Genomic DNA, 15,319 nt, shown 5'->3' with positions numbered 1-15,319 from the left:
CAACGTTTTCCACTACAGTCTCAGCTTACATAGAATAGTTGCGGCATCAGACCTTATTCAGAGTCAAGTTAGAAAGCCCACAAAAACCAGGAGCCAAGGTAACAAGCCAAAATCATTGAAACAAAAGTAAAGTGGCAAATACTGTAAAACAAAGATATTGATCTATACCCAACAAATGTGTAATAGAACAGAACATAGTATAATATCCAAGTTTAGCCCATCCTACCCTGGCTCATGCTCATTTAGATAAGAAACTGGACTTGACGCTTTGAGGTTATAGCACAGTTATCAAGACAAAATAAGACCCCTTCATGGTAACTGACAACTGTGTCTAACATAGTCCTAGATTTTATGTGGTGACACAACTCCCCATAAAATTTCAGCATGTCCTAGACACAAGGTAGATACATTCAGGAGACCCTATTTGACTTTGCTTCAATAAACCACTTGAAAGACATTCAGTACAATCTATACTGTGCAACCGTTTGGCTCAATCCATCAAAAGGGAGATTGGAGGGAGAATATCACAGCATGTACAATGTTTCACATAGACAGTGGTAAATATTTATAACGGTCTACCTTGGGCATGCCATAAGCATCCTGAAATAATTAAACAAATGAAAATGTGGATATTTCCTTGTTGGCATTAATCGCAACTTGTATGGGTTGATTCTCAGTTAGAAAAGACAAACTAGCTAAGGAAAAATTAAAAGGAAAAGAATAAGTATAAACGAACAAGGTCAAAATCAAGATGTATTATCCAACTAGAAATGTTCTCTAGGCACGCTCTAGTTTACCACTACTATAAACCTTTCTTTCATGGACTTGGGATGATCTCAACCAATAATCCTCTGTTATCTTTCTGAAGTTCTCAAATATTTGCCTTCCTTGACATGTAGCAACACTCTCTGGATGAAACTGAAGATCAAGACAAAAGCAAAGAGTGTAATGTCACCAAAAAAAATAGAGCTGGTGAAAATAGAAATTTACAATTTAAACCCATTTTATCTTTTGGTTTTTCAAGGTTTACACCCTCATATAATTAACAAATACAGTTATAATAAAACTCTATAAATTACTGATCAAAAGGAGTATTAATACAATGACTGCCACATACCTGCACACCATAATGAGGCAGTGTAGAATGCATAATGCCCATAATAATTTTTTCTCTTTCCATACCTTGATTTCTTCCAGAGTTGTTGGAAGACCAAAAACTTTTATTCTTACTTTTGTTACAATAATCAACAGAAATATGCCAACCATCCTGACTTTTACAAGCATCAGGTATAACATCAGGCCTCTTGGTCTCAATAAAAGGAAGTGTCTCCCCAGAAGAAGTCCAAGCTATTGGAATTAGTTCTTCTGGAAGTGAATCTGCATCTAACACAAGGGAATGATACCGCACAACCTGCAATAAAGAATGATCAACTGGAGCTTAGAAGAGATGTTCATATTCAATGTATGCTTCCATAGTGACTGCATATTTTAGTAGTTATGGAACAAGACAAAAAAAAAAAAAAATCCAGTCTTGAAAATTATGGCCCTTCTGAAATCTCAAAATGTTTTCTGCATATGTAGTATTGTAAATTTTAGGTGCTAGGATGCAGAAGCAATCTGGTCATTGTAATTGCCTTTTAAAACACTGTAAAAGTCATTTTGAGGTGCATCACCAGAAACAAAATTCTCTCTCAATCACGTTTTCTCTCATCCTTTCTTCTTCCAATCTATGATAGAACAATGGTATCAGAACATTATATGTCGTAGAATGTAGATTGATAGAAGACAAGGTTGATGGCCAACCTTTCTTTAAAATCAGGCAAAATATGCTCTGAATCTAGGGGAAAACCCAAAGAATGGCTATTGGTTTTCTTCTAGAATAAGAGAATTACTAGAAAATAAAAAAGAGAAAAGAGGAAATAACACATTTTTTCACTACTAATTTCAAGTGAAGAAAAAAAAAGCTATAGAAAAGACCAAAAGTTATATTAAGAAAATATGATAACTGTTACAGGCATCCCACTGAGAGGAGCAACGTGCAAGGTGCAACCTCCCATAAAAGTGTGAAAACCACATAGCACTATAGATAAAGATTACAAGGTAGCCTAGTACAAATGTTCCCTCAAAACCCCTTGTTTAGCAAGATAATATGCCATAGCATTTGCAGACCTGCCAACCCAAAGTATGCTAACATTCATATTTCTTAATAACTAGCTAGCCTTCTTTGAAAGGTTCTTGTAGCACCAAATGATTGAGTTTGGATCTGTTAACCAACCCACAACAATCTTAGAGTCTCCTTCCATTTGTAGATTCTCAACGCCAAGTTGATTAGCAATCTGAATACCTTGTAAAGCTGCCAACAACTCAGCCTTATTTGAGCCTCCTATTCCCACTGGGCCTGAGTACAAGGCTAAGATATTACAATCCTTATCTCTCAAAACCCCTCCTATGCCTAAGGGGCAAGGATTGCCTTGACTACTTCAATCAAAATTCAGCTTTACACAACCTTCTGGCAATAGAGTCCAAATTATAGAAGTCCTTTCCTTCTTGAAGGAGCTATTTGCCACCTCTAGCCAATTCCTTCTAAAGTCATTAAAGGAGAACAAATGGAAAGAGTTTAAAGTTCTCAACCAATGAATTGCCCTTGTTAAGATGCACTCTTCAATATCAGGGAGACTTTGTTCCTTTTCTTGGAATATTCTTGCATTTCTTTCCTCCTAAATTGTCCAAAGTGTAGTTGCTCTGATACATTGCCACATGATCCTCCCTCTTTTTGTGGGCCATACAAAGACCAACGGGTCAAAAAGCAAACTTACATTAGTGGGTAGATACCACCTGCAACCAAATAAGGAAAAAATCCAAGCACAATTAGCAACAACAAAAGAGCAGGAGATTAGTAAGTGGAAGCAGTCCTCACCATTAACTTTGCAAAGAATACACCAGTTAGGGGACAAGCACATAAAAGGCTTCTTCTTCTGTAAGCAGTCTAAAGTATAGATTTTCCCAAAAAACACTTCCTAGTCCGATCATCCAGTCCAGTCCGGTTTTAAAAACCATGGTCTTTATAGGCAGAAAAAAAGCTTATGTTTTCAAATTTTTTGTTAATTTATATTTTCCCCAAATATTTTCATGAAATTTCCATAAATCTATTGATAGTAAAAAAAAATTGTGATTTTGAATGTAAGAAATGTAGATCAACATAAATTTAAACATTCAAGAAAAAAAAAAGAAATCACAAGATATCATAAAAGATTGAAATAGTTTACCTATTTTTGCCATATATTTTCAAAATCTGCAAAATCTTTAAAAAAAAATTAACGATTCACACTTGTTTCTTGCAAAATTTTGCAAATCTAGCACTCTAGGAATGAAGTTTGGAGTTTTAGAGTCATTTGGGGGTGAAAGGCTTATTTCGGGGAAAAGAAGCTTGGTTTCCCCCTTTAATTTTTTTTGGTTTTTGGCTGTATCTTTTTCATCTATACGCTACCGATACACCCCCGATATGCCCCGATACACCCCCAATACACCCTCGATACGGGTCCGATACGCATGAAAAAAGACAAAATGTCCGATTTCCATGTGTATCTTGTATCAGTTTTTAAAAGATACGATATGATACGCCCCGTATTGGGCGTATCGTATTGAAATTTTAAACCTTAATTTTAGGTTCTTCCCTTGTTAATGGTTTAGGTTTTGAAAATTTTGAGGGTCCAATCAAGGATCAAAATTTTGATACGATACGCCCCATATCGGGTGTATTGCAGTGTATCTTTGGGATCCTGAGGCACCTATTTACAGGTGTTTGCGGAGACCCACTTTTTTAAATAATATATATTTAAAAATGAAATTGAAAACCAAAGAAATGAAAAAAATAGGGGGAGTATCGTTTTAAGTACCAGTTGCAGAAATTAGGGTTTCAAGAGAGTGAAAGAATGAAGAGAAGCAAAGAAGAAGAGGAAGAAGAAAGGGAAGTGTCGAGAGGTGTGTGAAGTTCACTATACACACCCTCAAAAGTTCACTTTATAATTGAAAATTGATAATTATAAGAAGGCCCCTATCTGGGTGATCAAATACAGAGCATAAAAAAGAAGAAAATGACCAAAAACACCCCTGTCTAACTATTCTCAACACTCCCCCTCAAGCTGAGCATATATGTCAATCACGCCCAACTTGGTAAGGTTCTTAGCAAACTTTGGATGGTGAACACCTTTAGTGAGGCAATCAACTAGTTGGTCTTTTGACTTTACAAAAGGAAGAAAATCTCTCTGCTAGCAAGTCTTTCTCTAATAAAGTGTCTATCCACCTCAATATGCTTTGTACAATCATCTTGGATAGGATTGTGAGCAATATTTATGGCTGCTTGGTTGTCACAATATAGTCTCATTGGAACATCTGCTTGGATGCCCATCTCAGTCAATAAGGTCTTCAACCAGAGTAGTTCAGACACTCTATGAGCCATTGCCCTGTACTCTGCCTCAGCACTAGAACGAGCAACCACATATTGTTTCTTACTTCTCTAGCAAACCACATTGCCTCCAACAAAGGGACAATAACCAGATGTAGATCTCCTACCATCGATGGACCCTGCCCAATCAGCATCTATGTAAGTCTCAATCTTTAGATAGCCATGATTGGAATACAACATCCCTTTGCTAGGACATCCTTATAGGTAGGCTAAAATTCTGTTAACTACCTGCATATGAGATGTCCTGGGTTCATGCATATATTGGCTAACCACTCCAACAGTATGGGAAATGTCAGGTCTAGTCAAACAAAGATACGGAAGGCGTCCCACCAATCTCTAATATACCCCCCCCTATCTGGAAGAACTTCTCCTTCAGTAAAGTTCAACTTGTGGTTGGGATCAATTGGAGTTTCTACGGGCTTACACCATAATTTCCCAACCTCATGAAGCAAATAAGTACATATTTCCTTTGTGATAGAACAATCCCCTTCTTGGATCTTGCGAGGTCCTTAATCTAAAATTCAGAAGCAAGGAATGATTTTAATTGAGAGATACCTATGATATCATCACCTGTCACAACAATGTCATCAACATATACTATCAACATTGTTATTCTACCATCAACTCTTCTAATAAATGAGGTGTGGTCAGCTTGAGATTGAGAAAAACCAATCTTTAAGTTGGCATTCCTAAACCTATCAAAACATGCTCTTGGAGACTGTTTTAGACCATACAAAGACTTCTTCAAGCGGCGCACTTTTCTATCACTATTAGGGAAACCTACCCCAGGTGGTAAGCCCATATACACTTCCTCTTGTATGTCCCCATTAAGGAAGGCGTTCTTTACATCCATTTGATATAAAAGCCACGAGTAATGGGTAGCAAGAGACATGATCACACGAATAGAGTTCATTTTAGCAACTGGAGCAAAGGTTTCCAGATAACCAATGCCATAAGTCTGAGTGTATCCTTTGGCTACAAGCCAAGCTTTGTATCTTTTAACTGAGCCATCTGCCTTGTGCTTAACAGTATAAACCCAATTACACCCAACAGAAATCTGATCTTTAGGGAAAGGAACAACCTCCCAAGTCTGGTTCTTTCTTAGAGCCTCCATTTCTTGGTTCATAGCTTCCTTACAATTAGGGCAATATGTTGCCTGTATAACACTACAAGGGATGGAAACAAAAGAGATAGTAGAAATATAGGCACAATAGGAAGAGGAGAGAGCATCATAAGACACATAGTTAGTGATAGGATACTTGCTACATGTCCTCTTCCCTTTTCGAATGGCAATAGGAAGATCAAGGTCAAAATCAATAATAAGGAGGTCCAAGATAAACTGAGTCTGGGGAATCAAATTGTGATGGGCATTCTGCTTCAGGAGCCACCCTCTTACTTCGCCTGATAAAAACTGCTGCTAGGACCGAGGTCGATACACAAGAGGAAGAGGAGGAGAAGGAATAGAGGTAGGAAGAGAGGGAGGAATAAAGGTAGGAACAGGAAGGCAGAACGGAGTCTGATCATCACTTGAATTCTCCCCCTGAAGAGAAGGACAGGATGACTAGAAAAAGGAAAAGGATTCCAAAAAGGTAACATCCTTAGAGATATATCTCTTTCCAAAAAGAGCATCAAAGCATCTATAGCCTTTTTGGATTGGAGAGTAACCAAGGAATACACACTTAACGGATTTAAGATCAAACTTGCGTTGGGAATGACTCATATCATGAACAAAACAAACACAATCAAAGAACTTAAGGGGTAGATTAAAAGGAGGTTCATCAGGGAAGAGTAGTTGATGAGGAGAATGAAGGTTAAGGTTTTGGAGTCTTTGATGGTTCAATACAGCATAGCAATGCTTGTGTTGATTAAACCCTAAAAAGTAAGAAAATAATAAAAAGAAATTAGTATATAAACACACAAAATGAATATTCTAGTTTAATAATGTCTATTTAATAATTATAACCTCAAAAAATTAAGAATATAAAAGTTTTTTATAACACACTGTACAAAACTGCATGGCAATTAGGCGAGGCAGGCCCCCAAGGGCACCTTGTCGCCTAGGCATCACCTAGGCGTCGCCTTGACAACTATGATGCCTTTATCACCTTTCTATTGTTGTGTAGCCTAGCATTGTGAACTTGGCCCCATTTGTGGTCCCTTACTGGATTTAATGGGCCTGGGTTTATTCTGTTTTTCTTATGTTTCTTCCATCCAACTAATCGGGGACATATTGGTCATTGTATCTCTTTCTTATTGCCCTAATAAAAAAGATTGTTGGGGGATTTTGTAGAGGCTGACACCCATTTCTTTCAAACTCTTATTCTCTTCTGCTTCTCTTCTTTCTTCATGACTGAATCACTAAATACAAACAACTGTAGCTGAAAGTACTCCTGAAACAACTGACACATACTAGTGATGTTATCTTTACCCAAGTAAAGTATTTGTGAATATTCCCAAATTTCTTCTAGGACACAAACTTAACACTCGCCTTAGGCTCTGTAGAGAAGATGGGCCGAATGGCCCATAGGTTGTTTATTCTTTCTTGTTATTTATGTTTTTCTGTAATGGGCCTTATTCTGGGCCCATCCTATCTATATTAAGTTCTTTGTAAATTCTTGCCCAACTAAGGGCCTCCTTGTAATTATTCAAATATATCTTAATAAAAAAGTGTTAGGGTGCTGAGAGAGAGAAGGTTCGAAACTCTCATTCTCAGACCCTCATTGCTGAACTCTCAAGCTCTCTTCTCTTCAGTTTTCTTCATGGTATCAGAGCATACCCGAACTTCAATATTCTAGGGCTGGAAGCTTAGGCTCGTATTGCCTGATTCTTGGAGGTCATTGGAAGTGCCCAAGACTAGAATCTCTTGGAGAAGTAGTTCGGTGGCCAGGAAGAATCAGAGAAAAAGAAAGGGAAGGGGAACAGCTCGGTTCTGTTTTGAAGCTCGAACTATAAGTTGTGCTCAGTTTTCTGGTTGTTCTGTATTACTTTCGACTGTGTTTGGACTGTTTAAGTGTCCGAAAATCTCTGGTTGTTCTGTATTACCCTCGACTGTGTTTGGACTGTTGAAGTGTCCGAAAACTCTGGTCGTTCTGTATTACCTTCGGCTGCCATTGAATCTGGTTTAACCCAGAAATTTCTAGGTTGTTTTTCACTCCTTCTTGGACTGTCAAAACTGCCGAAACATCCTTGTAACAAGGTTGTGGATTGTTACTTATATTTGGCTGCTTTTTGGGGGTTGTACGAACTGTTATTGAGGCGTTTTTTTTTTCTTTTTGACAGTGGGGTTGTCTCTATTGCCCACACTGCGTTTGTAAAAAGGGCTATTTCAGCAATAACAAGTGGTATTTACCTTGAAGTCCTGATTTGAAAAGGTACTTCGGCTGAGTGCCTAGAAGTTTCTGTTTACTTCTTGAAGGCTGAATTCAGTGTATTGCCTTCTTGTGGTCGGCTGAACTCTGTTCTTGCTTGTCCTCATTCAGTATACTTGTGGAAGTCATCTGAAATCATATTTGGAGTGTTTACATGATGCATTCCTCAGAGTTTGAAAACAAAAGTGGTGCTGAATATGGACTGGTTCAGGGGACTCCAAGTGATTCCTTATTGACTGTGACCACAGTTAAACAAGATGGAACTAATTATCTGGCATGGTCACAATTAGTAAAAATTCATGTATGTAGTAGAGGAAAGTGGGGGTTCATTTCCGGGAGTAAGAAGGCTCCCCCAGAAGATGATCCATCCTACGAGAAGTGGATGCAAGAAAATTACACTGTCATTGGGTGGCTTGTGAACTCAATGCAGCCACAAATCAGCCAACACTACCTATGGATGAATTCGGCAAAAGAAATTTGGGACAATGTTGTAGAAACCTATTCCCAAAAACTCAATGTGGCCCGGGCATATAAATTGAGAAGTGATGTAAAGAATTTAAGGCAAGGGGAGAAACCTCTTGCTGTATATTTCTCAACCCTGAAGTCCCTATGGCAAGAGATTGACCTAATAGAAGCAGTAACTTGGGACACCACCAATGATGTAGAGACATATAGAAAATTGGTTGAAAGGAACAGGGTATTTGAGTTCTTAACTAGACTAAACCCAGAATATGATATCACAAAACAAAATATTCTTTCCAAGGAGTGTGTCTCTTTGTCACAAGCTTATGCATTGGTGAGTAGTGAAGAGAGCAGAAGGGTTGTCCAGGTTCAAGGGGCTGATATTAATGATCACTTTGCCAATATGGGGATTAAACCTAAAGGGAATGCTGGAACTTCTAGTGGCACAGGAATGAAAGAAGTTATATGAGAGTACTGCAAGAAGCCGTAGCACACCAAAGACAAATACTGGAAATTACATCCTAATCTTGTTCCCATTCGGTTTCAGAAAAAACATGATAGTAAAAGATCAAAAAGTGCAAATGTAGCTGCCGGGCTAGATAGTGAAGAGATGTCTGCTTCTGCACAGTTGGCAGCCATGAGAGCAGAATATGAAAAGTTTGGGAAGATGATCAGTCAGCTGAGTGATGTGACCTCTCCTTCCAACCCTTCAGGAAATTCTGCTGCTTCAGCATTTGCTCATTCAGGTATAAGGGCTTCTGCCAATCAGGCTACCACTTCAGGTAATCTCAAGATCCCTTGGATTATTGACTCCTGACCATATGACCAATTTGTCTACCTTGTTTGTTTCATATGACTTGCTTCCTGGACGTGATAAAATCACTTTAGCTCATTCAGGTATAAGGGCTTCTGCCAATCATGCTACCACTTCAGGTAATCTCAAGATCCCTTGGATTATTGACTCAGGAGCTTCTGACCATATGACCAATATGTCTACCGTGTTTGTTTCATATGACTTGCATCCTGAACGTGATAAAATCACTTTAGCTGATGGTTCACTTTCCCCCATCTCTGGTAAGGGAACCATCAAGGCTACGGATTCCTTGTTCCTACCTTCTACCCTCAATGTACCTAAACTAAATACAAATCTATTGTCTGTGAGTACTTTAACTAAGTCACTAAACTGTTGTGTAACATTTTTTCCTTCCTACTATGTTTTTCAGAATCTGGAGTCTCAGAAGGTGATTGGGAGTGGCCATGAGGCAAATGGAATATACCTGCTTGATACTCTGGGACAATGCACTGATCATCTTGGGAATGTTGCTCTCGGATCTGTCTCTTCAGAGTCTGTTAGTCGGATTATGTTGTGTCATCATCGTTTTGGTCATCTGTCTTTTTCTACCTTGAGTCATCTATTCCCTGAACTGTTTAAGGGAATTAATTTGTCCAATCTTCATTGTGAGTCTCGTGAATTGTCAAAGCATTGTAGAAACAATTATCCTTTGAGCAATAAAAGATCTTCTTTTCTTTTTAATATTGTGCATTCTGATGTGTGGGGGCCTTACCGCTTACCCTCCATGGGTGGCTACAAATATTTTATCCTATTTATTAATGACTTTTCTCGGTACACTTGGATATTCCTGATGAAATCCCGTGATGAAGTTCCAAGACTTGTAAGGCAATTCCATGAATTTGTTCTAACCCAGTTTGATACCAAGATTAAAATCTTCAGATCTGACAATGCAAAAGAATACTTTGAGAAAAACCTATCCTGCTATCTCTCTAACATGGGGGTTATTCATCAAAGCTCATGTGATACGACCCCAGAACATAATGGAGTTGCTGAGAGGAAAAATAGGCATATTGTTGAAGTTGCAAGAAGTATCTTATTTGCTTCACATGTTCCTACCAATTTTTGAGGTGATGTTGTTCTTACTACTACCTACCTTATAAATCGTATGCCATCTAGGGTTTTGGGGTTTAAGTCTCCCTTCAATCTTCTTCATCCGGACAATGACCTTTTCCTGTTCCTATTCGTGTCTTTGGTTGCACCTGTTATGTACATGTTCCAAGTGTCCAAAGGCATAAATTTGAACCCAAAGCTCAAAAGTGTATCTTCTTTGGTTATTCCCCCACACAGAAGGGTTATTGTTGTTTTGATCCAAAGTCTGAAAATCGGTATGTCTCAATGGATGTCACCTTTGATGAGCTTTCCCCCTTTTATGGTTCCTCTCCAGAAGGACATTGTCCACAGGGGGAGGATTTGTCACAGGTGTTTGCTCTTCCTCTTCTTGTCCCTGTTGAGTCTCTTGAAGTGTCTGCTTATCCTTCAAATGTATCAAGGGTGATCAGTCGTTCCATTCTCCTTGTCCCAGTACTCTACCTCCTCGTCCTATCCTCAACCCCAAGGTGTATCAAAGGAAAAGATCCAGAAATGTGCAGGTTGCTTCTCCTACAACACATGAGCCTCATACACTTTCAGTCACAGAAGAGACAACAGGTATCGTTTCAGCACCTTTGGAGTCATCCTTCCCTGACCTTGATATTCCCATTGCTGCTAGGAAAGGAAAACAAAAGTGCACTGCACACTGCATTTCCAAGCACCTTTCTTACAGTTTGCTTGCACCTTCATACTTTGCCTATCTCTCTTCTGTTGCTTCTCATCCTATTCCCAGGTCTGTGTCAGAAGCTTTTAAGATTCCAGAGTGGAGGGATGCTATGAGATCTGAAATCGATGCCCTATACAAGAATGACACATGGGAAGTGGTGGATTTGCCTTAAGGGAAGGATCCAGTCGGTTGCAAGTGGGTCTTTACTATCAAATACCAAGCTAATGGCACTATTGAAAGGTACAAGGCCAGGCTGGTTGCAAAAGGCTATACATAGACATATGGGATTGATTATTTAGAGACCTTTGTACCTGTTGCCAAGATGACATCTGTGAGGGTTCTTCTATCTTTAGTTGCTCACTTTGACTGGCCCCTTTATCAATTGGATGTGAAGAATGCATTTCTCAATGATGATTTACATGAGGAGGTTTATATGTCTCTTCCTCCAGGAATGTATGGAACTGATATGAAAGGGAAGGTATGCAGGCTGAAGAAATCTCTTTATGGACTAAAACAGTCCCCTAGAGCATGGTTTGAGAGATTTAGAACAGCACTTGTTAACTTTGGTTATGTGCAGACACAGTCCGATCATACTCTTTTTGTGAAGAGGAGTGGACCTCTGGCGGTATACCTCATTGTGTATGTAGATGATATTGTAGTGAATGGTAATGATGTTTAAGGAATTCATGATCTAAAATCTTTTCTCCATATAGAGTTTGAGATTAAAGATTTGGGGGAATTGAGATACTTTCTTGGCATAGAAGTGGTTTGATCCAAGGATGGGATTTTTATCTCCCAAAGGAAGTATGTTCTTGACTTGCTCTCTGAAACTGGAAAGACGGGTGCTAGACCAGTTGCTACTCCTATTGATATGAGTCATAAACTCTCAGCCTCAGAAGGGACATTGTTAGAAGACAAAGGAATTTTTCAGAGACTTCTTGGGAAACTTTTGTACCTATGCATAACTCGGCCAAATGTTGCATATGCAGTCAGTTGCATCAGCCAATTCATGCATGCTCCCCGAGACACTCATATGGCAGCAACAGGGAGAATCCTATGTTATTTGAAGGGCTCCCCAGGAAAGGGTATTCTGTTTGCTAAGCATGGTCATATGAAACTTGAAGCCTACACCGATGCTGACTGGGCCAGAAACATTGATGACAGACGATCTACTTCTGGATATTGCAGCTTGGTGGCTGGTATTGTTGTTTCTTGGAGAAGCAAGAAACAATCGGTTGTTGCTCGGTCTTTTGCTGAAGCAGAATACAGGCCATGGCACATGAAGTTTCTAAATTATTATGGCTAAAATCATTGATGGAAGAACTTGGAGTTGAATATGACAAGCCAATGATGTTGTACTGTGATAATCAGGCTGCCATCAACATTGCTCACAACCTGGTGCAACATGATAAAACCAAGCATATTGAAGTTGATCGATACTTCATTAGGGAATGGGTCTCTTCGGGTGAAGTGTGTCTTCCTTTCATCACATCTGAAGGACAGTTGGCAGATTTTCTCACTAAAGGCATTCCCAAGGCAAAACTTCAGCATGATACCAGCAAGCTTGGCATAATTGACATCTATGCTCAACTTGAGAGGGAATGTAGAGAAGATGGGCCGAATGGCCCATAGGTTGTGTATTCTTTCTTGTTATTTATGTTTTTTTGTAATGGGCCTTATTCTGGGCCCATCCTGTCTATATTAAGTTCTTTGTAAATTCTTGCCCAACTAAGGGCCTCCTTGTAATTATTCAAACATATCTTAATAAAATAGTGTTAGGGTGCTGAGAGAGAGAAGGTTCAAAACTCTCATTCTCAGACCCTCATTGCCAAACTCTCAAGCTCTCCTCTCTTCAGTTTTCTTCAGGCTCCATGCTATATTCCATATCCAAGTCATAAATAGAGCATTTTCTTGCACCCACTCGTCATATAGCTACTGGTTTCCCATCTTTCAAGTACTTTACTTTCCCTTTATCTATAAGAAAGACTTCTACTGGTTTGGACCAAGGTATATAATTCTCCTCATTTAGTTTAATAGAAGCCATCTGCACTCTAAAGAATTCAGATGGAACCAAACCACTTAGTGTAATCTTTTTACCACTTCCAAATGCTGTCATGATGTCTCCAAACTGCTACACACAATTCCAGAAACAAGAGTGAAAACAATACTGACTCCACACCACTAACAAACCTATTTCAAGAAACTACTGCTCAATATCTCACGCTGGTCACTACTAACACACCACAAAACATGATCACTACATCCACCAGCGCAGAACCACTTCCCTCCTTCGTAACATTAAACAGAGAGATTAAACCACCACATACATCATTCTACAGTCACACATGGTGACTGTAACTGAAGAAGAAAGAATCGAAAAGCTTCTTCCTAACCTGTAGATGCAGAAGAATAAGCATTTAAGAGAGATACTTCAAGAAAAAAAAAGAATTCTTGACTTTTGGGGATGCTCCTAGAAGATATCACAGCTTTGTATCCTCATATATGTGTGATTGCAGGCCACAGCAAACATATAAAACAGATTGGAAAGCTTCAAGAGAGATGAGAAACCCTTCTAACATGTAAATGGTATTCAGTCTGTAACCTGTTTTGCTACATGTAAATGGTATCCAATATGTAAGGAAGAAAGAAAGACAAAGATAGAGAGGATGAGAGGAAAGAAATCTATCTCGCCCTCTGGTGCCAGATTTATTTATAGATTAAGAGTAGGTGCAACTTGGGTTGGCCTTAGAATTTTACACCCATTCAAATTTTGACAAAAGACCAACTTGATCCTGCCCAAGTTGCACCCCTGTCAACACACTTCTTAACAGGCTGAAATATCTTGCTGATAAAAAAAAAAAGGCAGCATATCCTCAGTTTTATTTTTTATTTTCAAAATTTGGGCAAGTCCTATTTGACCTCCAGAAAAGCAATCTAAATCCCTTTTCTCTAATATCATGAAATTTGATGTTTAGCAATCTAAATCCCGTTTATTAATATTACCAAAAAAGGTATTAATAAGATCACTTATACTCCAATTCTAAAAAGTACACAATTTTGCTAAGCTGGTCTTTTAAAAATCCTAGAATGTATTCCCATAAAACCTACAAAAGTTCCTTCTTCATAAAGTGTAAAGTTCCTGAAATCAACATTGTTGACCAAAATATAGTAAATGCAATTCTTAGAAGAGTATGAAAAGTATGGAAGCAAATCCATAAAAGGTAATGAATGCAGATAACTAAATACAAGCACACAAAAGAACTTAAAATAATTTCTACCACATGTAGAGCATGGCATAAACTAAAAATTTGTCACATTAAAAGCTAACAATAAATTCAAAATGTTTCACATAAGAAGATTGACTACCTTGAACCCTGAATTTCTTCCAGAAGGGATCCCATGGAATAGATTGCATCCAGTGTGTTCAATTTCACTGAAAGGATAAGAAATAGGTTAATATCACCTAATGTCGACAAAGTATTTATTTAAACTTTTTTAGGGAAGATAAACCTCATTAATAGATAAGCTCTAAGGCTAACATGTAAAAAGATGGAAGTAAAACAAGATAGCATCAAAAAGAAGAATAACCTTCACCAAAGCATCAACATGCTAATTATTTGTTTTCATGTAATAAAAGACAAATTCTTATGAGAATAGACTATTTAAGCATATGAAAGACTAAGATTTGATAAATCTTAGGGTGAGAGTTTAAGATACCTCAAACGTCCATGGACTGGTTCGGGTGCGTGGATAACTCTAGCACCATGTACATATCCCAACGCCTATAAAAAATATGTTAGTTGTAACAATCAATCATAAAGAAATAAAAACAGAAAACAGTGATAATACAATAATTAAACCCTTTTCCATCATCAATCAATATTCTAGATGTTTCCTTTCCTCTAGATACTTTCATTTGACAAGCAGCAGATGGAAATGAGAAGCATCAACATGCAGAATAAATTAAGAAGTGAACAAATGTTGTATGATGGGCTGCAGAGTGGGAAATCAAGACCCATATTCTAAGACCCACAACCCCATTGCCATACACTGTTCATTTTCTATGTAAAAGCATGCCTAATTTCTTAATTTTGGTATCACTAGAAAGCTTACCAAGTTTTCTATCCAACAATATAGAATCAATCAATTAATAACAAATACCAGTATCATTCAATTTAAACATGATTTAAGCAAGCTATGACCAATTTACAGACAGGGTAGAGGCCTGTGACATGATTATCTGTCATATGGGTATTTTACAGACCATTCAAATTTCACTTGAGTTATTTAAGATCTATGATTTGTATACATGGAAATTTGTGTTTTGTTTTGACACCCAAATATGACCATATTTCAGCATCTGTTTGCTCAATTCTCAACTCACATCGGAAAACAACAAACAGGACTTTGATATG

At 38.2% G+C, this 15,319-nt stretch overlaps 1 protein-coding gene across 4 annotated transcripts in view; it reads right to left on the bottom strand.

Moving 5' to 3' along the window:
• The window catches only part of EMB1997 (para-aminobenzoate (PABA) synthase family protein), a 115,588-nt gene that overhangs the window by 79,511 nt on the left and 20,758 nt on the right, over window positions 1-15,319 (bottom strand). For all 4 annotated transcript variants that reach the window (XM_088958575.1, XM_088958576.1, XM_088958577.1 and 1 more), the window contains exons 5-8: window positions 14,622-14,686; window positions 14,271-14,337; window positions 1,118-1,411; window positions 811-918 (exon numbers count right to left, since the gene is read on the bottom strand). In XM_088958575.1, coding sequence (XP_088814701.1) covers window positions 811-918; window positions 1,118-1,411; window positions 14,271-14,337; window positions 14,622-14,686 — 534 coding nt within the window. The remainder of the gene's footprint in view (window positions 1-810; window positions 919-1,117; window positions 1,412-14,270; window positions 14,338-14,621; window positions 14,687-15,319) is intronic.

The sequence above is a fragment of the Nelumbo lutea genome, chromosome 8, assembly GCF_056320005.1.
Source record: "Nelumbo lutea isolate HS-2025 chromosome 8, American lotus-T2T, whole genome shotgun sequence".
Classification (NCBI taxonomy): domain Eukaryota; kingdom Viridiplantae; phylum Streptophyta; class Magnoliopsida; order Proteales; family Nelumbonaceae; genus Nelumbo; species Nelumbo lutea.
This window is presented reverse-complemented; position numbering and strand designations above follow the sequence as displayed.